The sequence below is a fragment of the Macaca thibetana genome, chromosome 3 (assembly GCF_024542745.1).
Source record: "Macaca thibetana thibetana isolate TM-01 chromosome 3, ASM2454274v1, whole genome shotgun sequence".
Lineage (NCBI taxonomy): Eukaryota > Metazoa > Chordata > Mammalia > Primates > Cercopithecidae > Macaca > Macaca thibetana.
Window position 1 is genome coordinate 114,651,896 of NC_065580.1, and position 24,170 is coordinate 114,676,065.

Consider the following 24,170-nt stretch of genomic DNA (forward strand, 5'->3'; position numbering starts at 1 on the left):
TAAAAAATAAAACCCAGTGGGAGGAGAGTGAGGACTGAAAAACTACATTATCAGGTATCATGCTGATTACCTGGGTGACAAAATTATCTGTACACCAAACCTCTATGATCCAATTTACCCATGTAACAAACCTTGAACCTAAAATAAAAGTTGGAAAGAAAAAAAAAGGTAAAATTAACAAATCCACATTAGTGTGAGCTGGGTGAGTAGTTTAGTCTGAAAAGACAGAATATTCATTTTTCTTCTCTCTGAGATAGTGATCACACTGTCCTCACCAGGACTGGCAGGGGAAGCCCCAGGGCTTTGTGACCCTGTCCCTATGGGGCACCCTGGCATCCAGTGAGCACTCCCCAGGGCAGCAGCCTGGTTTAAAAGCCTGTTCCCCAGACCCGGTAGTCAGATGGTGGAGGGAGCCTCAGGGACATAGCCCAGTTCTTCAGGACCTTGAGACACATGGGCTGCTTGGCCTCTGACCACCGAGGAGAGAGTTTATCAAGGACTGGCCAGGTTCTGTGCTGACAACTTCGTGCTTTTCATTCACAAAGCGAGTCATACTGCCCGTTCCCCGGCTGAGCTGGCTGCCAACAGGCCCAGTGGGGAGCAGATTTGAGGTGGGGGTGAGGTCTGTTCCCCAAGCGCAGTGTTCTGGGCAGTGAGTTCTCTGTGCAGCAGCTGATGCCTCTTGGACACATTTCCACACAAAACACTTCTCAACTGTTCTCCTTCCTGCACTCTTCAGGGGCAAATACGCCTCTCCTCTCTGGTGGGTTATTTCTGGCCCTGGGAGTATGCTAGGCAATTCTAAGGGTTGCCTTTGAAACAGTCTTCATTCAGCCAAGAAGTAATTCTCACACCCCTAGGTCCTGTCCCCAGGGGTGAGCAGGGTCGGAGGAGGCTGGAGATGGATACCCATGGAATGGGGTGGGGCACAGAGAAGGAGAGTCAAAGATCTGACTGAGGAAGAAGCAGGTGGCCAGCCACCTGGGAGACTTGTGTGTCAGACATGGGGTTATGTCCTGGAGGAAGCCCATTGTGAGGGCTCAGCAAAGGTAACAGCAGGTATGTACCTGGAGATCAAGGAGGGCCTTGGAGCCTGGTAGGCAAAGTTGGCCCTCCAGTGGAATCATTCCCAACTCTGCACTCACCCTAAGCTTTCCGGTAACTACAGAATTCCAGAACCTGTTTGAAAGGATGTAAGATCTATAGCTACATTCCTTTTCTCCTCACTAATCAAAATCTTACAGGATTTCTAAAGCTGTGTTGAGATCTTGCCCAGTGCATTCAGACCAGATGGGAAACAACCCCTAAGAATTCCCCACGCTGGTGTTTGCTGTGTACATTGGCCTGGGACCCCGAGGCCAGAATATAACAATAATGACCATGCACAGACAGAACTGTCTCAGCAGCAAATGTCACACGCAGACCCAGAACTGCTTAAATACCGATTTATTGCAAACCAACACCGAGGAGCTGGAACAGCTTTGCAGGCTGGACACCTCACTCTCCTGGGGCCCTGGACAAGGGAAATGAGTCACCCCGCTTTCCTCGGACCTCAGCTGGTGGGACTTAGTGGCTGGCCAAACTGCGGCTGTTGTGTCTAAAAAGAGAAAACAGGCAGGGTGTGCCAGCTCTGGAGACTGGGCCAGTCCAGAGTGGTGGCTCAGGGCAGAGAATCACCCACCAAACAGCGTGGCTCAACGGGAGCAAGGCGTGCAGGGACAGGCTCCACAACCACACCAAGCACTGCAGTGTGGCACCGGGACCAGATGCAAGTGGCTGCTCCTGCCATGGGGCCAATACCCAATACTGCCCTTCAGTCATTCTTCCTAGACATTGGTTTGCCATTTATTAAAGCAGGGCAGGGAGTGGGGAGAAATGCAACACAGAATACAAAATCAGGCAAAACAAACACTGGTCACCATGGAAGTGATTCTCAAAGTCTCCCAAATAACAAGGTGTAGGGCATCTCACACCACTGCATCACTTCTGGAAGACTACCCACAGGGTGGGGCTGCAATGGGGGCCAACTCGAGAACTACAGAGATGAGAGGAGACACACACAAGACCTCCTTTCATTAGGCAGGAAAGCTCTTATGGGACAGTGGTGTGAAATCCTAGGACCTCGATGGGAAGAACTCCAGGAAAAAAATGAGTCTTTCTCAGAAGGACCCCTCATAGATGACAAGAGTTCTGCTCCCCAGGGTCGAGATCTCCTTAGAGCGGCTTCACCAGCTCAGTGGCAAGTATCAGACAACAAGGCTCTCACATTCCAAAGGGGGTATCTAGGGCCTTCTGCTCTCGCGTGATGATCGGAGCAACATGTTTGGACCCACAGAAGACTTCCCAGGAATGCTTTCTTACAAGGGGTGTCAGCCACCACTGTAAACCAGAAACCAACCACAAACTTACTCTCCAAGACAGCCCCCACAACCCAAGTATCCACAGAGAGTGTGTGCAGGGGTGGGGTCCTTCCCCTGACAATAGGCTCTCTTAGCATCTGCAGGCCTTGATTCTTGCTGGCCGTGCATGGTGCCAGGGTGCACTGCTCTGCTGTGCGGCTCATCCATGCTCTGAGCTTGAGAGACAGGCAAATGGGCAGTGCCGGTGGTAGCTGAACCATACTCCCGGCGATGGGCACCCAGAGCCCCTGTGAGTACTTGGAACACAGGCCTGAGGCCCTGTCCCATAATTTCATCTTTGCACCTTGGCTGGAGTCAATCAGCAGCCATGGCTCAGGGCATAGGCTTGGGGCTCCTGAGGCAGTGACCAGTCCCCAGAGAACAGGTAAGATCGGGCCATAAGCTCCAGGGAGCGCAGTCTGACACCTGGCACAGAGGATGGGAAGGGGGGAGTCTTTTCTCTCTTCTGGTTCAGTTGTGGTGGGACAGTGTGCCTTCACGCCCCATGCAGAAATTCCACTTCTCCTAGAAGCCCCTCAAGGTCAAAGCTTCTCAGGACTTGTGGCTGTTGTGCTCTGCTGATGAGCTGATGAACATGCTGTGGTCTCCTCCTGAGGGCACCAGCTCTCCACTCCTGCCTACGCTTTGACACCGTGCACCCAAAGAGGACGTCTTATGGGGAGCCAAGCACAGCATGCCATGCGTGGTGGCTGGGCTTGGTTCACTTCAACAAGAACCAAAGCAAGGTCGCCACAGTCAGAGAACAGAATCCCTGCTGCATCTGGACCTGAGCCCAGAACCCGGGCTTTCTCCCAACAACTAGAATGTGCAAACAGGGCTCCAGTTTCCACTGCTCTGACCATGAGGCTGAGGCAGGCAGAGCACATTTATAAAGGGATGAGCAAGAAGACCACGTGAATGCTCCCAAAAGAGGTCAAGGGGCAAAGAGTTTCCCAAAGCAGCCCCAGGCACAGCCATTCCTTGCTCGCCCTCATGCAAGCACAGAGCTTCACACACTTCAATGACTTCAGCTTCGCCTGAGAGTCCCGGCAACAACTCCACATCCCAACCAGAAGACATGCAAGCAGAATAGCGTCAAAACAACAGCAAGCAGGGAGCAGGGGAGGAAAGACATGCTGCCTGCAGTGGCTGGTTGCTGTGGAGACAAAAGCATGTGATCCCAATTTGCTGGGATATCCTCTCCTGCATTTCAAACACCTTCACTCAGCGTCAGCCACAGCGGCCACCACACAGCAGCTGGCCCCGCACCTTCTCTGCAACAGTCTGGAGATGCAAGGTCAGGGTGGAAGGCCTGGTTCACCCTTGAAAGAAAGGATGGTTAGGGGTAAACAAGACGAGCAAGTCCCTAGAACGCAGGGAGCCGAGGAGGGCGGCCGAGGATAAGGCTCTGCCTCCCCACCGGCGAGGGTTTCCTTTCCTTCTGGTCATTAAAACTGCACAGCCCCCGGGGAGATGTTGAACATGGCGGGGTCGAATCGCTGGCCTCGGAAGGGAGAACCTTCAGCATCCCACCCCTTCTTCAGCATCTCATGGACTTTCTACAAACAGAAAATAGAGAGATTAAAGGGGATCAAAAGGCACTGTGTACTTTCTCCCAGAGCAGACTCTGACTGCAGGCAGAGAGCCTTCCTGCTTCCTCAGGGCTCAGGCACTTGCCTGGCAAGACCGGCTCCCAGAGAACCGTACTACCCTGGAGCAGCCTTCAACCAAGGGAGGTACTGGGTGCCTGCCAATTTCTCTGCAAGACTGTGCTACACAGACTGAATTTCTAACCCTTCATCTTCTGTCCCCAGCAAAGCACTGGCTCCTCTTTATGGTTCATCTTGTCCCTTTTCCACCAGGATCTCTGTCCAAATTCCAAACAGCCTGCAACGTCTATGGTCCCACCAGGTACTGACTAAGGCACGAAGAGGGAGTGTCCCAGCCCACCGGGGTTGTAGAAAAGGTGCGTAGAGAAAGTGCTCAAGCCCCACCTGAGTCATAACTAAGGTGTGCAGAGGAGGTACCCTAGCACCCCAGGTATCAGCATCAAGAACTATATCATCAGACAATCCAGGGTTGACTCAGGATGTGGCACGGAGGAAAAGACCTCAGAATGTCCAGTGGTAGACCCGCCAGTCAGGAATTCCCCACTGCATCCTTGCAGATGCAGTCAGAGCTGGTTGACTAAGCCCTGGCCAACATGTGGCCATTCTGGAACTATCTAGCCTCCAAGGATCAGAAGCAAGCCTGAGTGTGTGGCCATGGCAGGAGACATCAGGAAGACTGGACCCTGAGGGAAGCATCTGTACCTGAGTTGGCAGGCCCTCTCTCCTCATAGGGACTCCACATCTGCCCTCCTCACCTGGCCACCATGAGTACACTGAGGGCTGGGGATGATCTCTCCTTCCTTCTGACCTTCTGACCACAAGAGACAAAAGAGACCGTACAGGGCCAGTAGTTATTCTACCAATATGATCCACAGTCCCTGCTGCAGAAAACCCGGTAGCATAGGCCCAGAAAATGAGGCTGTGGGATTCTCAGCACCAGGGCTTCTCCTTAAATAAAACACAATCTTCCTAACAAGAGGGTTTTCTTTTTCCTGTTTTTATTTTTTAGAGATAGGGTCTCACTCTGCTTCCCAGGCTAGAGTGCAGTGTGTGGTCATGGCTCAGTGCAGCTTCAAACTCCTGGGCTCAAGCGATCCTCCCACCTCAGCCTCCTGAGTACTTAAAACTACGGGTGCAGTCCACCATACCCAGCTTCTTTTTCATTTTTTAAAACCTAAGTGATGCAACAACAAGCATATCAAAGACACATACTATATACTGGGGATGAATTGACATTACTATCAATTTCTTACAGGCAACTCACATTAGAGACTTTGGAAAGACCATTTTGAGAACAAGTGCTGCAGCTCACATGGAGTGGCTGTGGGTGCAGAGAAGACTACATGAAGACCCCTCTGCACAGCCCTGAAAGCATGGCCCACACCTCTGCCCACTGGAAGTGTGAGGCTGCATAGTCTCAACCAAACATAAGAATGGATGACTTCAGCAGGCGGCTGCACGAAGCCTCTGAACCTTTCAACAGAATCCCAGCCAGCTGTAGGGCAAATGACAGCTGCAGAGCCCTGCAGCCACCACACTCTCACCCTGGGAACCGGGTTGCTGGATGAGGGCCCGATGTAGGATTCCCAGAGTGCAAAGGGCAGATTAGTAGACTTGATCTTAAATAGAGGGAGCCTAGGATGCCAAGATCAGCATTCAGACCTTTCCTGAGGCAAAAGTGGAGAGCAGGCCTTCCTGTGTGTCACCAAATTCACTCTTATGACCAGAGACTATGCTAAAGCTATCTGCCTTTGAGATGTCACAATTACTAACGTTAGGGTGAATCCTACCAGGCTGAAGAGATCCTAGACACAGACACATCTCAGCACAGACAGAGCAATGGCACCTGTACATTCCACATTCTCTTTCTAGATGGGAGAATCCTGCTCGAAAGAAATTAAATTAGGGAAAAGATGAAGGGTTTTAAATTTGATAACTGTGGAAAAAGGTTAGTGACACCAAAGAATTTAAAACAATAAAAGTATTATCATTTCAAAATAAAATTGCTTCAAAATACACAGCATCTGTGGCATTAGAAGCACAATTTGAAATCTTGGCAAATTTAGAAAACTCTGAGTTCACACCATAAATGGGCATCAATGCCAGAGCACGCTGGTAACTGTGACTATGCCGACGTGAACGGCAGATGGAGGCTGACAGGAGAACCTGGCCCTGTTTCCATTCTCTCTCCTTAGCGAAGCCTGGTGATCCCAGCGAAGCAACTCCGGCCCCCTAACTCTCACGATAGTCCCTCTGCCTGTAAGGTACCCCTCAGGACGCCTGAATAAAATGTGGCTAACCTGCTACATGAGGCCACACAAGGGCATGTACCTACCTTCTATGTCTGTTTCCTCATTTGATTTTTTAAAAAAAGGCTAGTCACTAAGGACATTTTACATGAAATCTCTGTGTGTTGCAAGCCTCCATATGCTGCAGACCCTGCCCCAGACACTGTCAAGCCCAGGAAGGAGTTGAGACTTTAGCATCAGCACCAGGCAGGTGCTTGGACACACACTCTGAACGACCATAGCCCTGAGAGGTCAGTTCATTACTGTCTACAGCTGTTGCCTGAGAGCTGGAGGCTCCCTGGCTGTTGAGGAGCAGATCAACCCCAGGGAGAGGGTCACTCTGGGACCTACCCCTGCACCACCAGCCCTGGGCTCCTGCATGTTGCTGAAGATCTCCCAGGGCACTTTACCCTGGGGAGGGACACACATCCTCTCAAGGGTCAGGATGGTGCCTCATGGCAAGTCTACAGCAGAACAGATTTCGATTTAACACACAGAGCTCTTTCCACTGGACCACAGCATCTTCAAGGTTCTTTGAATCCTTCCTAACTGGGTCGCTGCCCAGTCTATGGGCTCCCCAATGCTAGGTCACAAGAAGCTGTTTGCGGGCATGGGGACTTTCTGTTCCACATCTGGGCTGTGCAGTGCCCTAGGGACCAGAAAAACAGCTTGCCAAGAGGACACCAACAGGATGACCCCACTGAATTGCCCTCAGAGCAGGGCAGTAGGGCATGAAGGGGATGTCAGCTGCACCCTGCGATGCTGCATGTGTGTAATTATGTATGTGCATGGTGCTTACATACAATGTGTACTGCTGCCATCTTTCACCCCTTGAGGTTGGCCTTTCCCAGACTGACAGTGAGGATCTAGGTAGGGGTCTGAGGTCCAGAACTGCCTGGAAGTTGCCTCAGCTTACCTGGAATGAACAGACCTCCCCGTTCCTGGTCCTGGGCAGTGGGCTTGGCAACAAGCCATCAAAATGAGGAGGCCTTAGGCCTCCAGAAATGGAGAGACAAGAGCAGCTGCTTCCTGGGGAGGATTATCAATGAGACTGCAAAGCAGGACTGAAATACTCTTTGGAGAAGCTAAGATTAAAATGGCTGGAATCCTAGCACCACAAAGGCAGATCTGTGTCTGTCTTCCTCACCGACATGCCCCAATAGGGGGGTGAGACTATGCAATGTTACAAGGTTTTGGCACAGAACATAAAGGATGGGGGAAAGAGACTGAGACGAAGGTCAAGGAGAGGGAAGGATATAAGGGAAAGAAAAGGGAAACAGAAAGAAAGGAGGGAAGGGGAGGGGCAAGGATGTAGAGAAGAAGAAGAAAAGGCTGGTGGAGCCCCTGACACCTCTATGCATGTCCTTGGCACTACTGGCAACTCCAATGATGAGCAGGTATTACTGTTATTTTGTTTTTGAATGTAAGGTTCTGTAAGAGATACAATCACAGGAAACATAAGGGCTTAGAGAAAAAAACAGCCAGAGCATCCTAGCTTCTCTCATGCCTCAACAGCTAAAGTCTACATAAAAATGGCCGGGTGTGGTGGCTCACGCCTATAATACCAGCACTTCGGGAGGCTAAAGCAGGTGGATTACCTGAGGTCAGGCATTCGAGACCAGCCTGGCCAACATGGGGAAATCCTGTCTCTACTAAAAATACAAAAATTAGCCGGGCGTGGTGGTGTGCATCTGTAGTCCCAGCTACTCAGGAGGCTGAGGCAGGAGAATCACTTGAACCTGGGAGGTGGAGGTTTCAGTGAGCTGAGATCACGCCACTGCATTCCAGCCTGGGTGACAGAGCGAGGCTCTGTCTCAAAAAATAAATAAATAAATAAATAAGATGAAGTCTACAATAATTTCATCAAGGCTTTGACAAATGCACAAATACCATTTAAACTACAATAATTTTTATCATCTCTCTGTAACAAAGACTCAGTGTCAGCGTCTGGGGAAGATGCGAGGAACCACCTGACCTTAGTCCTTCCATCTTGTGGCACAAAAAGACACTTCTAAGGGGCACGTGGTAAGACTGCACAAAGGGCATCTGGGTTCATGTTCTCCAGTCAAAACAGACTCTTTCTCCCAAAGGTCAACTCGTGAATACATCTCAGCCCTTCTGTAGACCCAATGCTGAATATGGGCACAGAGTGGGCAGACCCTCACATAACCCATCCCCAAACACTACCATGAGAAGCCCCACCCACAGGGCAAAGGTTCAAAGGCTGGCCTTTCATGTGGTGGCCACAGGCAAATGCAGCATAACTGGAATGAGCTATAACCAGGCAGGTCTGGCTGTCTAAGCACCTGAGCTGAGCTCAGCTGAGCATGTGCTGCAGTACTACCTGAGGCTTCAAACTCTGCACGGACATGGGCCAAGCAAAGATGTCCTTTAAGCTTGCCATGCCCCGGGTGGAAAAGGGGGCCAAACCCAGAGGAACATTCTCTTCCACAGAGACAAGGGCCAGGGTGGACAGGGCTGCAAGGACAGAAAGGTGTGAAATCAGATAAGAGGTCAAACCCCATCCCTGCTGCTTAAGCTACTGAGTCACAATCTCAGAAATTCAATCTCTCTATTGTGGGGGGGGGGGGGAACCCAAAAACAAACAAACTGTATTTTCAGGGATACTGTGCAGTCAGTCAATCCCACCTTAACTGTGTGTACTAAGTGCTCAGGACATGCCCCTGGTGTGGCAGGGCCAGGTAAGGAGAACATGCTGACACTCCTCTCCACAGGCTCCTTGACCTCATAAGAGCAGGATGCACTTGTCTGTGAAAACAGGCAAGAATGGACGACACACAGCAACAGGGCTTGCAGAACCACCTACGATGTATTAATACATGCTGTACTGGAAGGCAAGTCTAAGACAATCCAGATACACCACAAGGTAAGGTTCCTCCAAGAGACAAAATGAGACGAAAATATGAATCAGTGGTCTTCAGTGGGAGGAGATGGTCCGTGTTTACAGAACGAAAATAAGGAGACTGTGCCCAGCAGCTGACCCCTCCCCACTGACTCAAGGCTGCACTGGGTTTGTGTGCCCTGCCGTACTGCGGCCCAAACCCACGTGCTGGGTATATGGGACACGGGAAGTTAAAAATAATCTGAGGAAAGCAACCCTTTTGTCCCTAAATAGTTACTCTTGGGATTATTAAAATAGGAAGAAAGAATGTATACATCTAATTCATCATTCTCTTTGGCCATGAGCAAACTCTACATTGGGCACTACACTGGTCAGAGAGGAACCTTTCTCTTCCTCCTCCCTAACACATTGCTGACATCACAGAGTCTTCACATGCTGGCCTCCAACATCCAGAAACTGGCTCTGCGGCCTGGCTGCCTCCCCTCCTCTACCAAAGGTCCCACCAAGCGACTCTTCATGGGAAGACATGTGCAGATGAGGCACAAACAAAAGCCATCAACACACTTGACGTTACCAGGCTCTGGTGCAGGCAAGGCATATCTCATGACACCCTTAGAGGTCCTGTTATCTGGGCTCTCAGCCCAGGTATGAGAATACAGCTGAAAGACCAGAGTGCACCTGTGAGGCAGTGATCAGGGACAAGAGCAGGTAAGACAGGTTCCTTGCTAGGGCACGGCAGGAAGCCAGTCCACAAATCCTTCTTCCCCACCGTCATCACCAACCCCTCTGCCACTATCAGCTTTGTCACCAGCACAAGGGCCTAAAGGGTGGGCTCTCCAGGACTGCCGTGCTCGTACCAGCTCATGGCTCTGTGGCTTGCCCTGCAGCTTCTGGTGGTAGTCGAAGGTAAGCCTGTCCAGCACCGCCTGCTCCTCCTCATCCACGGTGGCCATGGAGCGCTCCTTGTTGATCTTGTCAATGTCGATGGGCTCTTCTCCCTCCAGGATGGCGTTCCACCAATACTCGCCCACCTTGCTCAGGTTCACCTGGGGACAAGCAGGACAGAAACCTGAGTCAGAGACCTGAGACAGGTGTCCAGGGTTGGGGATAGAGCAGAGCCCACTGAAGGATGGGTGTCCAGGATAAGCTCAGGACCAACTACACAAAGGGAGGTGACAGACAAGAGAGGGTGCCAGAACCCAAGGCAGGACACTCTATGCCTGGGAATGCCTTTGCTGACTGTGCTAACATATCCCAGGGAAGAGCTAGGAGGGGCATACCTGAGGGGACTGACATTCTGGAAGATGCCTTTGTCCTTCTTCAGCAGGTCCTGTATACTCAGGACGGTGTCTGTTCCATGTGCTCACCTTGCCCACTGTCATCAAGAAAGGCTGTTTTCCAAGACCACTGACACCCCCCACACCAGGACCTGTCCTGGGCCATCCCAGCCTGCCCCCATGCATGCCATGGAAGGCTCCACCTAGCTCTTATCAACCAGTTACCTCTCCAGTGATCTCTCTTGCTTCCAAGAGCAACACCCAGCATTCTGCTATCTTGGGGGTAAGCTGGGACCTGTGAGACTTAGGGCTCGGCCTAATGCATGACAGAATCTCCTGGGGAGTCCTCACCCCATGACAGGGCACCACGCCCTGTCCCTACTTCTTCCTCACTGGGGCCAAGCTTGCTGCATGAGGGGGTCCTCCAGCCCCACTCCTTAAAGTTCTTCCTTCTCGGGAAGGAGGAACAACCATCAAGAACCCCAAAAGTGGTCCCGGCCTCCTCGGGCACCTCTGTGGGGATGGCGCAGACACCCCTTGGTCAAAGGAAGCAGCAACCAGTACTCACGATCCAGCCCTCAGTGCTGGGGTCTGTGAGACTCATGTCATTACCACAAAAACTTAAAAGACAACTGGAACTGCGGTGTCAGAGCAAACGTGAGGGGTACTGTATGTACCTAGGTGACCCGTGCTGCTTGGCCTGTCCCAGGGACACAGAGGAGGGCCCTGGCCACACCATGCCCCCTTATCAATGGTCATGGGGACACAGAAAACAAGAAAACTGGCTGCATCTGCTGTGGTCAGTGGCTGGGCTCAAAATTCTTACCAGAGTGGCCAAGAAGCAACAGAGTGGGTTTGTCTACTTTGTCCTAGATGAGCACTGCACTTTTTCATCAGAAATACTTTATCTGTGTTTAGATTTCATAATATTTACAACTGTAAGAGTACATTCACATGTCCAAGTGTGATGGGACTCTGATGATATTAAACCACTAAGGTGCTCACAGAAAGGGAGAAAAGGTAGCAAAGGGCCCGCAAGTGAGAGCAGCTCTCATCCATGGAGGTGCAGCCACCAGGACACTTACTGACTGGGTGGGTAAAACCTACCAAGCCACACTCAGGGTAACTGTGACACCCTAGAGGCCACAGTGAGTCCACAGGACACCATGTCCCCCTAAGAGGGAGCACTGGAGACTCACCAGCATATACGGGCTTGAGAGAGCAGTGTCCTAACACTGGACCTTCCACCTTCCCACTTCCAAGCCCCTGCTGCCAAAACCTACCCACACCATAGAAGGTACTTAGCGCTAGACCCTGCAGAGCCCAGAGATCAAGTCGGAGAATGTGCTCTACTAACGAACACGGTGGACACTGATGAGGTGTGGAAGAGCACACAGTGGAGATTTTCCAGAACTGGGAAGAGCAAGACAAAAACCTGCAATCATGATCTGAAGCCAGCATCCCAGAAATCTTGTCTGACATTCCCAGTGCAGATAGGGGGAGTGGTGAACAGGGGGAGTGGGTGGTGGCTCCCCTACACGCCAACTCTACCCAGTAAATGACGCTGCTCTGCCAGTGCCAAATTTAAATTTGGGATGAATTTTCCATTTCCAGATACTCTGCTCAGCTGGTTTGTAGCTGACTTTACAGTTTGTGTGACGGGGACCTGACTCACCCACAGAGACCCCAACACTAAGAACTCTACCTCGTCTTTACCAAGCTGATGCAATGAAAAACCTTCCAAGAGGGAACTATGTTGTTTTCTCTATTCCAGGGAAGACTTCAGAGGAACTTACAGAACTGTAAATCTCTGGAAAGAAGAGATCCTTTACGAATTTTTTATCTTCACCAGTAGTTATTACTGTGATCTATGTAACTTATTTTATTAGCGTTCACAAGTCCTATAAAATACATACCATTACCATTTACCACACATACCATTCTTTGTATTTAAAAATAAGGACAAACCCTTGGAAGTAAGGGCCTTTTCCAGATTGCCCAGCATGAAGAGGCAAAGCAGAGCTACACTGGGGCTGACAGCCCACTGCCAGCACCATGTGGGCAAGGGGTTGGCCTACACACCACCCAGGGGACGGTGCTGGTACTCCCAGGCCTTTCTGCACTCCACAGACCCCAACACATGGTTTCACCGGCCAGGTCCAAACACACACCCAGAGTGGAGGGCTCCTGGGCACAGTAGGAGATGGACCTGAAGACAATGAGCCACCTGCCCAACAGGAAGGAGGGGAACATCCCCGAATCTTCTGTGTCCACAAGTGTACTCTGGACACAGAAGTACACTTGAACCCAACAAAAATTAAGATGAGCACTGCACTTTTTCATCAGAAATACTTGATCTGTGTTTAGATTTCATAATATTTACATTGAAAGAGTACATTCACATACCCAAGTTGTTTCAAAAATATTCAAGGTTTTCCAAGAACTAAATCAAGTAGGTTTTAAATTTAACTAAAATAAAATAATTCAGTTCTTCAGTCACGTGAGCCACCTGTCAAGTGTTTACTCAGCTGTCACATGTGGCAAGTGGCCACTGTGCTGGGCAGTGCAGCTCTCCAAGGGGGCCATCCTCACTCACAGATGTCATGCATGTGCATCAGTGAAGTATTTTAGGAGGAGATGTGAGCCGACTTTATATTGAACAATTTTTAATTAAGGCAAAATCCACTTAACACAAAACTTACCATTCAAAAGTGAACTCAACGGCATTTAGAATATCCACAATGGTGCACAACCATCACCTTTATCTAGTTTCAAAACACTTTTATTACCTCACAAAGAAGCCCTGTGCCAATTACCAGTCACTCCCCATTTGCTCTAATCTTTCCTCTAAATTGTTCCCTCAACCCCACCAAGCCCCTGGCAACTACTAATGATTCTGCCTCTATAGATTTGCCTGTTCTGGACATTTCACACAAATGGAATAATACAGTTATCTGTTTGTTTTTGTCTGGCTTATTTCACTTGGCATAATGTCCTCCTCAATGTTCATCTATGTTGTAGCATGAATCAGAACTGCATTCCTTTTTAAGGCTGAATAATATTCCACTGTATGGATAAACTACATTTTGTTTATCTATTCATCAACTGACAGACATTTCAGGTGCCCCCACTTTTTGGCTGTTGTGAATAATGCTGCTATGAACACTGATGTACAAACATCTGTTTGAGTCCCTGTTTTCAATTCTTCTGCATATTTACCCAGAAGTGCTGGGTCATATGGTAATTCTACAGTTAACTTTTTGAGGAACTACCATACTATTTTCCAAAGCAGCTGTACCACTTTACATTCCCACCAGCAGCATACAATGGTTCTAGTTTCTCCATACTCTCACCAACACTTGTTATTGTCTGCTTTTTTTTTTTTTTTTTTTTTTTTTTTTTTTCAGTCATCCCCACAGGTGTGGCTAGCACCACTGGTCCTTTGTCCTGACCACAAACACACAGGCCTGCCTCCTCTGCCTTCCAGACCTGCTCCAGTCAAGTTTCCATCTGTCGTCACTGTAACCAAGTGGGCTGCCCTCCATACTGGGGCAGCAAACAGGACCTGAGGTATTGTCTATAAAGGTTCATATAAAGGCTCTGGAAGACCAAGGTCTCAGTTGCAAAATTTTAGTTAAGTATTTATTTAGTACCCTTAAAATATCTTCTGTTTTCTAAGGATGAGCATATTAGTAAAAACAATATGAACAATATTATTAACATGATAATTATCCTAAAAAAGCACATTCTAACATCGTTCTTGACTTGCCTAGAATTCCTCTCCACACTATTCCTTTACAGAATTCCATCTCTCACTCTGAGCTCATAACCCCAACCCGCAGATCCCCATTCCTTTCTTTTTCCCAAACTCCAGACCTTTTTTTTTTTAATGGCCCATGTCTCTTAAGTCATTGAGCTGACAAGCTTCTTTATGCTCTGAACATTCTCATGTTCTAGAAACTGGTTTAATTTGTAACTATTTCTGCCATCACTGTCCACATTTAACTACTTTCCTTAGAGTAACGCTTCTGGGACGCCTCAGATATGACTTCAGGTAGTTAACCTTCAAAACCACTGAATGGTACAGAGCATACAAGTCTTGCAGGGCTGTCTCCTGACACCCAGTGCAAGATGCAGTTCTAAGAGGACATGGGTACAATGTTCCTGGGATGGAGTTCAAAGGCTTCTACCTAAAAATAACACCTCTGAAAAAGTAGTCTGATAGTTTTGCACTTGTTTTTGTTTTTTTTTCTGTGAATATTTTATTTTTTTAAAGTCAGGTTTGTGGAGGTATAGTATGTACATAGTAAAACTCACTCTTTTGAGGTCACATCTCCATGAGCTGCTGCTATAGTCAACCCACATCCCAGAAGCCCCGTTCCCCTTCTCAGCAGTCCTCTCAGCCCAATGCTCATTTTGCCATCCAGCATGTCCGTGTCCAGAAATGTCACATGTGTGGAATCACACAGTGTGCAGTCCTGTATCTCATGACTCCTCTGAGTGTGGGGACTCTGACGTTCAGCCACACTGTGCTTCATGGCAGGCGGACTACACACTTGTTTGTGGACACCTGGGCATTTCCAGTGTTTTGCAATCAGGTAAAGAGCTGCTGTAGAGATCTGCATGCTTTCATTTCTCCTTGGTAAGTAGCCAGGAATGCGTGTGTTGGGTCATATGGTGTCAGCTACTGTCCAGACTAGCCACTCCACTGCACCCCTACCAGTAGCACAGAAGAGCACCAGGTGCCCCGTCTCATCTAGCATTTGGTGCTGTCTACCTTCTTAGCAGCTCTTCTAAGAGGTGTCTAGGGGCATCTCATCATGGTTTTGCCTTGCATTCCCCTAATGACTTACGACTTTGAGCTTCTTATGTGCTTATTAGCCTATTAGCCTTCTCATTTTTTTTAACATTTGGAAAGAATTTTAAGCTTAAAGTTACCAGAATAAGACAAGTACAAAGACACCCATACAAGTGTTTAGCAGCTGTGCGTCTGCACACAGCTCTCTCACTCTATGTGTGCTGTACGTATAATATATAATAACATAATATTTTCTCTGAACCATTTAAGAATAGGTTGCATTCATCTTGGCCCTTTGTCCTGAGTTATTTCCTAAGGATAAGGAAGTTACTTTTTATGGAACAGGGTCCAGTTCAGAGTCCCTCCTGCATCTTGGGGGTCCTGTCCTCTTTAATCTGGGACATTTTCACAGCCTTTTTCCTTCCCTGACGTCTCCTGATTAACTCATGTGTGCACACCCAGCTGGACACACACATGTTCCACCTGCAGGCACACAACATCCACAGCCCTCAGTGGGTGGGGTGTTCACTCAGGTTACCTGGCCAAAGGGAGGTCTGACTCTTCTCCACTGTAGTTATTGACTTGCAAACTCTCCTCTCCAGAACTCCTGCACCCCTGCTCCACCCTGCCCCGCTTAGCATCTGCCTGGTCCCATCTCTCCCACAAAGACTGGGAAATGCTGACTTTCTTGCCCTAGTCCCTCCACACTGACTGGCGGTTTACATGTCTTATTGAAGCAAGCACCTTCTCTTCTGCAATGAAGTTATCTATCTATTGCTGTCAGTACTGACCCCTGGATACCTGGCCTCTCTGGTCTCTCAATGGCTTATAACTCATTACCATGCTTAATTATGTTGGTGTCAAATGATCTCAGACAAGGTTGGTGGAGGTTGCTTGACTTTGATGGTGCTCCATCATTTCCCTGGCACGTTATCATTTTCCAGCATGACGAAATGCTCCAGGTTCCTCTTTTATCTACCTGGTCCCAGACTTCTAATCAGTCCATTTCTCTGAGGGACCCCAGACTGCAGGCTGAACAGTGTTCCCAAAATGTCCTCACAGAAACTTCCACCTCAACATGAATAAACTTACCTCAGCATCCCCCAATCTGTGCTGATGACTCACCAGCATTTATATCCCTTTCCTTCCTTAGTAACGGAACCTCATTTCTATTCAGGGAAGCAATGTGCCCAGCGAGGACGACTTTACTCCTCACAGCTGCCCGCGTGATCGAGACTGGGCCAATGAGACTTATGGGAATGCTGTGGGACGTTCCTTCCGGGAAGGCACCTCGGAACGAGGGCAGATAATGGGGTGAGACGACAGCGTGGCGGAGGTCCAGGGCACCTGCTCAGCACCTGCTGCTGGGGGAATGTGGGCCACACTGGAGCAGATCCAGCTTCTCAGGACACGCCACAAGTCAGCACTGTTATGGGCAATCTCCTGATTTTCAATGCTGTCAACTATTTTTTTAAGCTTGAAAATTAGAAACAAAATTAAGACACTGTATAGGCCAGATAGGACCCAGCTGTGGTATGAGTATGGCTGGAAGGCCCACGTATTCCAGCGATGGGGCCGACAAAGCAATACAGAGTTGCGTTCCCTTCCTTTCCTCCAACCCCATGAAACGAGGGTGCCCAGCACCCCATCCATGGTGCCACCAAGAGGGCACCATTAGCCAGCTCTGCTCAGTATGTTCCTTCCACTCACATTGGAACAGGTTTCCTTGGGCTACTGCCCTCTGTTGAATCTGTAAGCTTCAGTTATTCCCTACTGGAGTTGATGAAGGATTCTGATTTCCCCTGAAAAACACTAAGGGCTCTCCCTAGAGACATCATTTGCACTAAAGGCTTAAGGGCTCACATTACATTCACATACTAATTTCCAGGCTCTGGGCTCTTGCCAAAATGCTAAGGTAATTTAATCTGTAGTTCCTACTCTGAATTTATGAAGAAGTATGTTAAGTAATCCATGGGATGGCCTCAGTGGGCCAGGAAAGGTTGTGGGGACTCAGGAAGGTGGCTCGCCAATGAGGACAAGTAGACAATAAACCGCCTATCTTCGTTTCATCCTCACAATTGTTCTAAGAAGTGACACTAGAAGTATCTGGGTAAACTAGCAAAGATAAGTGAAGATGAAAAGCCCACTGTTGGTGGGGATGTGGGGATACAGGGCTAATGTCATCGACAACACTCCAGAAACAACTCATCCACAAGGGAGAACCACGGCAACAGCTCAGAGGCTGCAATTACACTAGAATTCCACTTTTGAGAAATAATCTAAATTGGGGGGAGGAGGTGGATACAGCTTGCACAAAAACACTCACAGGGTTCAAAAATCATAAACAAATACATTACGATGAGTTTTAAAGCCTGAGCTTCAAGGTCTAATTCCTCAAAGAATACTCCAGAGCAATTTCACTGATTTTAAATGACTTGTGTGTGCACCATGTCAATATATGAAGAGGTATATGGAATGGCATTCACCTCACATACAGCTACAACGACCATCTCAAGCATAGCCATGTCCAAGAGCCCACGCAGCAGAGCAGCCACCCACGGCAGCGTGGAGGACAGCCTGTCAGCTCCCCCGACTACAGGAAGAAAGGAGGACGGTGCGCATGCCAACTGCCTAGCTTTGGGGACTGAACGAGCTATCGGAAAAAAGAGCTGGTGCTGTTGCCACGGCTGATTTTACATCTTTGTAACCAAGAAAGGAGCTTGCCTGAGTCAAGAAGTCTCATTTAACATTCTGAAGTGTGGGAGGGAGGGAGGGAGGCAAGAACTGTCATACGGTTTTAGCAGCCACCCCTGCCTGCCCTGGCTGGCTAATGTGGGATCCACGGCACAGGGAGGAGCAGGTTATGTGGAAGGCAGCTGGAAAGTGAAGGCCATGTCTACACTGGCCTGCCCGGAGGTCAGAAGGTCAGAATCTCTAACCAAGGAGCTGGGGGCGGTGGCAGCAGTGCAGCTCCGGATGCCATCCCTTTGCATCCTTCTCATCTCATGCGGCCTCACAGTGCTGTGATGGGAGACCTGCACTGGTGTCTGGGGCTGCCGTAACAGGGAACAACAGACCAGGCAACTTAAGGCAATACAAATTTATTATCTCCCAGTCCCATGGGCCAGAACTCTGAAATCAAGGTGTCAGTAGGGTCACGCTCCTGCAGAGACTCTAGGGGAGGATCTTTCCTGCCATTTCCAGCTTCTGGTGGCTCCAGGTGTTCCTGGGCTTAGTGGTTATATCATTCGTGTCTGCCCCATCTTCACATGGCCTTCTCTGTGTCTATCTCTGTCTTCTCCTGTTTCTTATACAGACAGGTGTCACTGGATAATCCAGGATGATTCCATCTTGAGAGATCCTTAACTTAATCATATCTACAAAGACCCTTTTCCCAAATAAGCCCACATTCACAGGATATCTCCAAACCTTTAGAGCAAAGCCCTCAACTCTCTTTAGCCATCCCCAGTGCCTGAACAGGGTTGGGTACTTAATGATAAGAAACAAACAAACACTGGAGATCAATCAGACTACAGTGCTTAACTTTGTTGGAAGGGTGAGAAATGGAAGTCCAGCAAGGCTAAAGAGATGACCCAAAATCAGGCAGCTGCTTGACAGGGGGCTGCAACCCAAAGCCTGCCCCTCTGATTCATTTGCAGTCCCTCTGCATCCACACGCTCAAAGCAGTGTGCCAAGCTCCACACAGCAGACACGATGCAGCAAGCAGGAGGCAAACAGGATCTTTGTGAATCAAAGCAATCGGCTCATTAATTCACAATATTATCTCATATATGTAATCAGAGGAAACGATGTGGGCCTAAAAGGTCACACATAAATAAATAATTCAATAAAGAAGACAACAAACTGCTTAGCTCCTATAAACAGCAAAGTTTCTGTGATACACTCTGCATTTACCGCACTAGAGACTACGTGGTCCAGAAAGAGGTGGAGGCAGGCAGAGCCCTGCATGGGAGCACTATAGGAAGAGTTTAAATGCTCTCCATAACTCCTCTTTATTCAGGTGCTTGATTTCTCACAGGTGAAGGCGCATTAGGAACGCAATGCCATCTACTGATAACAAAGGCACTTTAAGGAACTATGGGAAAGAACTCATGCAGTGTTTCAATTGTAGAGGGATTTTCAGCAGAGAGTATTTAGGAGCCGTGTTCACGGCAGTGACAGGTGCCCCTCAGTCTGCAATGGTTCTGCTGAATTTCTATAAACTCTTTGAGTAGCAGGTGTTTGACGAAAGCTAACTACAAAAACTAAAGGCAGCCAGGGCACAAATAAAGGCTGCACTCATGAAGAACACACAGGTGGAGACAGGCCTGCCAGGGTTGTGCTATGGCCCCAAGGGCCCTGGCATGAAAGTTGAACATCCAGCCATCCTCTTAAAGCACAGCTCCCCCAATCTCCTGCCTGGTGGCTGCATCTCACACATTTACCTAACACAGGGAAGACTCTGAAACCCACACTGGGGACCTACACTCCTCCCTCCTCATGTTCTGCTCCACGGAGCCTTTCGGCTGAAAGGGAGCAATGCTTCCCAGCCCCGACAGGTCTGAGCCTTCTCCAGAGACTCCCGTTTCTCACAGCACTGGAAAAAGCCTTCTGGGACAAGGCAGGCATGGGTTTGAGGTCTAGCTCTACCCACTTTGCAAGCCACTTACCTTCTCATAGCCTCAGTGTCCCAATTTGTAAAATAAGTTTGCAGAGCATTAAACAGCATCGTAAGGCACCTCACAAAGAGCCTGGCCCAAAGACTGCGTTCATTGAATGGCAGCCATTATTAAAAGAAGTTAATGTTTTGGCCACTAGCCACATCCCTATTCCACTTGTACTATACATACAAGTGTACAAAACGCACACAAAAAAGAAACATGGCTTTGAAATATCCATGAAGAAGTTAGAGTCACTTCTGTCAACAAAACCCTTAAGAGTTGAGCTATGTATTAATAATCACATATTTATGCAAATAGTGTACAGTAAAACATTGGTACCCTGACTGTAATCCCAACAGATTCCAAATACGGTGGCTATGGGCTCAGAGACCAGTGACTAAGGCTTTGGGCTTCTGCATGAAGTATCTACAAAGTGCAACCGGACCACATGGTGAAGGCTCACAAGAGCTCCCCGCTCAGAGGGAACCAACATGAGAGCATCATGACCTGCTCCATGCTCTGCACTGAGTTCACCCAACAGAAGGCAGGAGAATCAAGTCAGTGTTTTAAGGCAGGGCTGTCATGACCTCTCAGTCCATGGAGAAGGCAACCCCAGGATCATGGGCTCACTAGTGCAATCCAGGCAGCCAGGGCTGCACCTTCAGAGGTCTAGCTAGCCAGCCCCAGTACTGCTAGTGCATCACTCATGCTCTCATACCTCCACAACCACGTGAAGCTCAAGTGAGGAAGAGGCCATAACGGCATCTGCAAAGTCAAATATGACATAAAGGAAAGGAACTGGTAGTAGTCACAGGAGCCCATAGCTTGGAAAAAGGCTCCAGGCTGTGTAATTAATGCATAGGTTTTATATGTCAGGGGTCAGGGGATGAGGAACTGAACTGCTGGGTGATGGGGTGATCATCACAGTATTTGTAGGCAGGAGAAGAACACTTCTCTGGTCTTTGACTACTGAACGCCACAGGCAGGGGAGCACACAGGGTGAGATTTAGAACAAGAACCACTGTCATCTGCCGCTGGCCATCAGCAGAGGTAGGCCCTGGGTGGCCAGGAGAGTCTGAACTGGGATGGGTCAGTCCTAGCCCCACTGCTGGAAACCCTATACACCACACATACGGCCTCGCGTAGGGCCTAAATAGGAGGCCCTGTTTAGGATGAAACGCTCACTAGGAGAGGGAGCAGTTGAGGCCACCGCAGCACCAAGGAGCATGCTGTTTGTGCCCAGGTTGGCCCCACCTTTGTGTAGCCAGAGTGAACTCCATCGTCCAGGCTTGATATCAAGACTGGAATTAAGGTTGGTTCAGGATCCTGCAGCACTGACAGAATACCCTCCTTTCAGTACCTGGCCCGCATGTCCCTCCGAGCATGAGGGCAGCCAGGACAGAGTCACTGTGGGCCCAAAAGATAGTTTGTCCCTGCCAGTCAGCACTGGCCAGGGAAGCCCAGGCAGAAGCCTGCCAAGCACGTCTTACAGCAACCAAAACAGATATCTTTATTGCATATTTTGCACATATGAAGAATATATCTGTATAAAATTCTAAAGACTTTTGTCCAGACTTAATATTTTTTTCACCTTTATCCCTTTTACCACGCCCTGTAAGCACCCCAGCAGGAGGAAAGAGGAAACAAGTTAATTCAGAACATGTTGTGCCTCAATGTATCTGTAGGTGACCGCCACTTGGGCACCAGCACAGAGCCACCACTGACAGGGTTCAAAGCTTTCACAGGGCAGAAGGAGGTGAGACACCAACAGATCTGGTTCAGGCATGCAGCCCAATTTGTGAGTGAGTCTGCTAACTGGTAACATGCGAGCTGTTCATTTGGATTCACACCTTAATCTTACTGTCCTGAACTCTTAGCTAATGCCTAACCAGCAGCTGGGTAAGGAGAGCCAGTTGGTCAATGAGCCTGATTCTCTGAATTTATTAACTCTGCACCCTCCAGAGTAGCATCTGTAAAAATTCAACCTACCTTTTCATTTTCAATTTACTTGTTTTTGCCTTAGATGTAATAACAGTGGAGCTCTTTGGAACGACCAAGACCTCAAAGGGCCAAAGCTCAAGTGCCCACAGAGGCAATCTCTGAGCAGTCTGGAAAATGCTCAGGAAAACCCATCTGCCCTAGCAGCTGAAATTAACAGCCTCACTGCTTAAGTGTAAACAGGTTTGTTGGTCAAAAGGGGCATCACTGCAGGTTTGACGTCTACCTGGGAACCCTGCACACAGGTGCCCAAACTTACCAAAACACACTTCCCGGGCTCGAGACTCCAGAGAGAACTCTCAGTGTTGATCTTGTGAGTAAGCTTCCCTTCCATGAGGACACGCTCCCCATTTTCCTCCAGCATGGCCACACGAATGGAGCTGCTGCTAAGGGCCACTGAGACCTGAGGACATAGCAGAAGAAAATCATCTCTCCTATCAGGGTGACCACTGGTGTTCTGTATAGTGGGAGGGGTGACAGTTTCCAAGGTACCTGACTGCACACTACAGCGTTGTCATCAGGCTCACCAGGCATCTCAGTGAAGAAAACCGTATCAGCCTAATTTATACCTAGAGCAACCTGCAGATGTCAGCTCATGTAGGTAAATCCACCAAAAAATCTTTCTCAGCATAACTGGTAACATAAAGTGCTATGGTGGAAGCTGCTGTGACCCAATCTTCTTCTCCCTTCTCCAGTTAAGGGAGACCAATTGTCACCGCAAAAAAGTAAGCAGAGGAGACAAGCGGTGAGTATTTTTCCCTTGCCTCCCCTTGTGGCTACCTGGGAGATGCAGGAGCCCAGCCCTGGACCACAGCAACCAAGAGAGCTGACGGGGCTGCACATCCTGAATTGCTTACCCCAGGACTGTCGTACAAGAGACAAGCACCGCCTCTTCCTTCTGTGAGCTACTGCACTGCCTGGTGACTATAGCCTGGTCTTCATCCAAGAGTATGAGACCAATTCCTTTGATTTTGGAAGGCAGCTATGCTCACCATTATACCACCAACGTCCCCACATGGTTTTGCATTTTGTCTCGGTTCTTTACAAAACCAAGCCTCTAAAAGCCTCAGCTCACCTTCGTCCCTCTGAGCCTGTCCTAGGCAGACAATGGCCCCATGGCCCTCCCCACTGCCCTAGGAACACCTATCCCTACCCCACCACTTGTCTGTCTCCAGAACTGGACTGGCAGCTGCTGGGAGTAGGATTCCTTTTACTTCATATCATGTATTCCAGCCAGCAGTCTCCAAAGCAGGGTATGCATACCCCAGGGGGTTCACAGGTCAGTAATTAGAAGAGGAAATAAAACAGAACTTCCATTTACATTTTGTATCTGTATAAGGCATGCATTAAGAAGACACTGGGATCAAGTACTTAAAACTTTTTTCTAATAGGTATGTGGAATAAAAACAATTTGGAAGCTACTCTCCATGTCATCTGGTAGGTGACTCATTAAATGCTTATAAGATGATTGGAAAAAAAGACAACCCAAACTGATAGGTTTTCCAAACTGGAGTTTAGTATTTGCCAATGAAATACAATACCATAACCTAACTGTATTTTAAATATTCATAAATAAAAAATGGAAATGGAAGAAATGATGTGCAGGAGTCACTGCTGTCAGACAGTTTTTCTTCTTTTTCTTTAAGAGACACGGCCTCACTGCATTGCCCAGGCTGGAGTGCAGTCGCGTGATCCCAGCTCACTGCTGCATCAAACTCCTGGGCTGAAGCAATCCCTCCACCTCAGCCTCCCAAGTAGCTGGGACTACAGGCAAGTGCCACTATGCCTGGCTAATTTTATTTTTATTTTTTGTAGAGACAGGGGTCTTGCTGTTGCCCAGGCTGGTTTCGAACTCCTGGCCCCAAGCGATCCTACTGCCTCAGCCTCCCAAAGTGCTGGGATGACACATATGAGCCACTACATCCAGCCCATCAGATAGTTTCTAAATGAAAGATAGTTCCTGAGCCATGCAGTGAGGGGAGAAGGTGGCAGAAGGCTGCCCACTGCAGGACACAGTGAAGATATTCTGTTAGGCATGGGCAGCTCTGCCAGGTTCACATGCAGACTCCAAGGAAACATCCTCTCATGAGACCGCAATTCCACTTGCATGACCTTTCATAGGGGAATTTACCATGGAAAAGGGTATTTACTTGGCTAGTCCTATTGAACAATAGGCAACTGAGCTTCATTCCTGACCTTCTAATACCATGAGGAACGTGAGCAAATGGAACAATAGATCCACTCACTCTTGAAATGAACCAGACACATGTTGGGCC

At 48.8% G+C, this 24,170-nt stretch overlaps 2 protein-coding genes across 2 annotated transcripts in view; both read right to left on the minus strand.

Moving 5' to 3' along the window:
- Positions 1-24,170, minus strand: part of CAMK2B (calcium/calmodulin dependent protein kinase II beta) — a 227,816-nt gene that overhangs the window by 165,234 nt on the left and 38,412 nt on the right. The window lies entirely within an intron of this gene.
- The window catches only part of NUDCD3 (NudC domain containing 3), a 106,643-nt gene continuing 83,904 nt past the window's right edge, over positions 1,432-24,170 (minus strand). Inside the window, exons 4-6 of the mRNA XM_050783432.1 lie at positions 22,154-22,297; positions 10,018-10,206; positions 1,432-3,958 (exon numbers count right to left, since the gene is read on the minus strand). Of these exons, the coding sequence (XP_050639389.1) occupies positions 3,848-3,958; positions 10,018-10,206; positions 22,154-22,297 (444 nt within the window). The 3' untranslated portion in view covers positions 1,432-3,847. The remainder of the gene's footprint in view (positions 3,959-10,017; positions 10,207-22,153; positions 22,298-24,170) is intronic.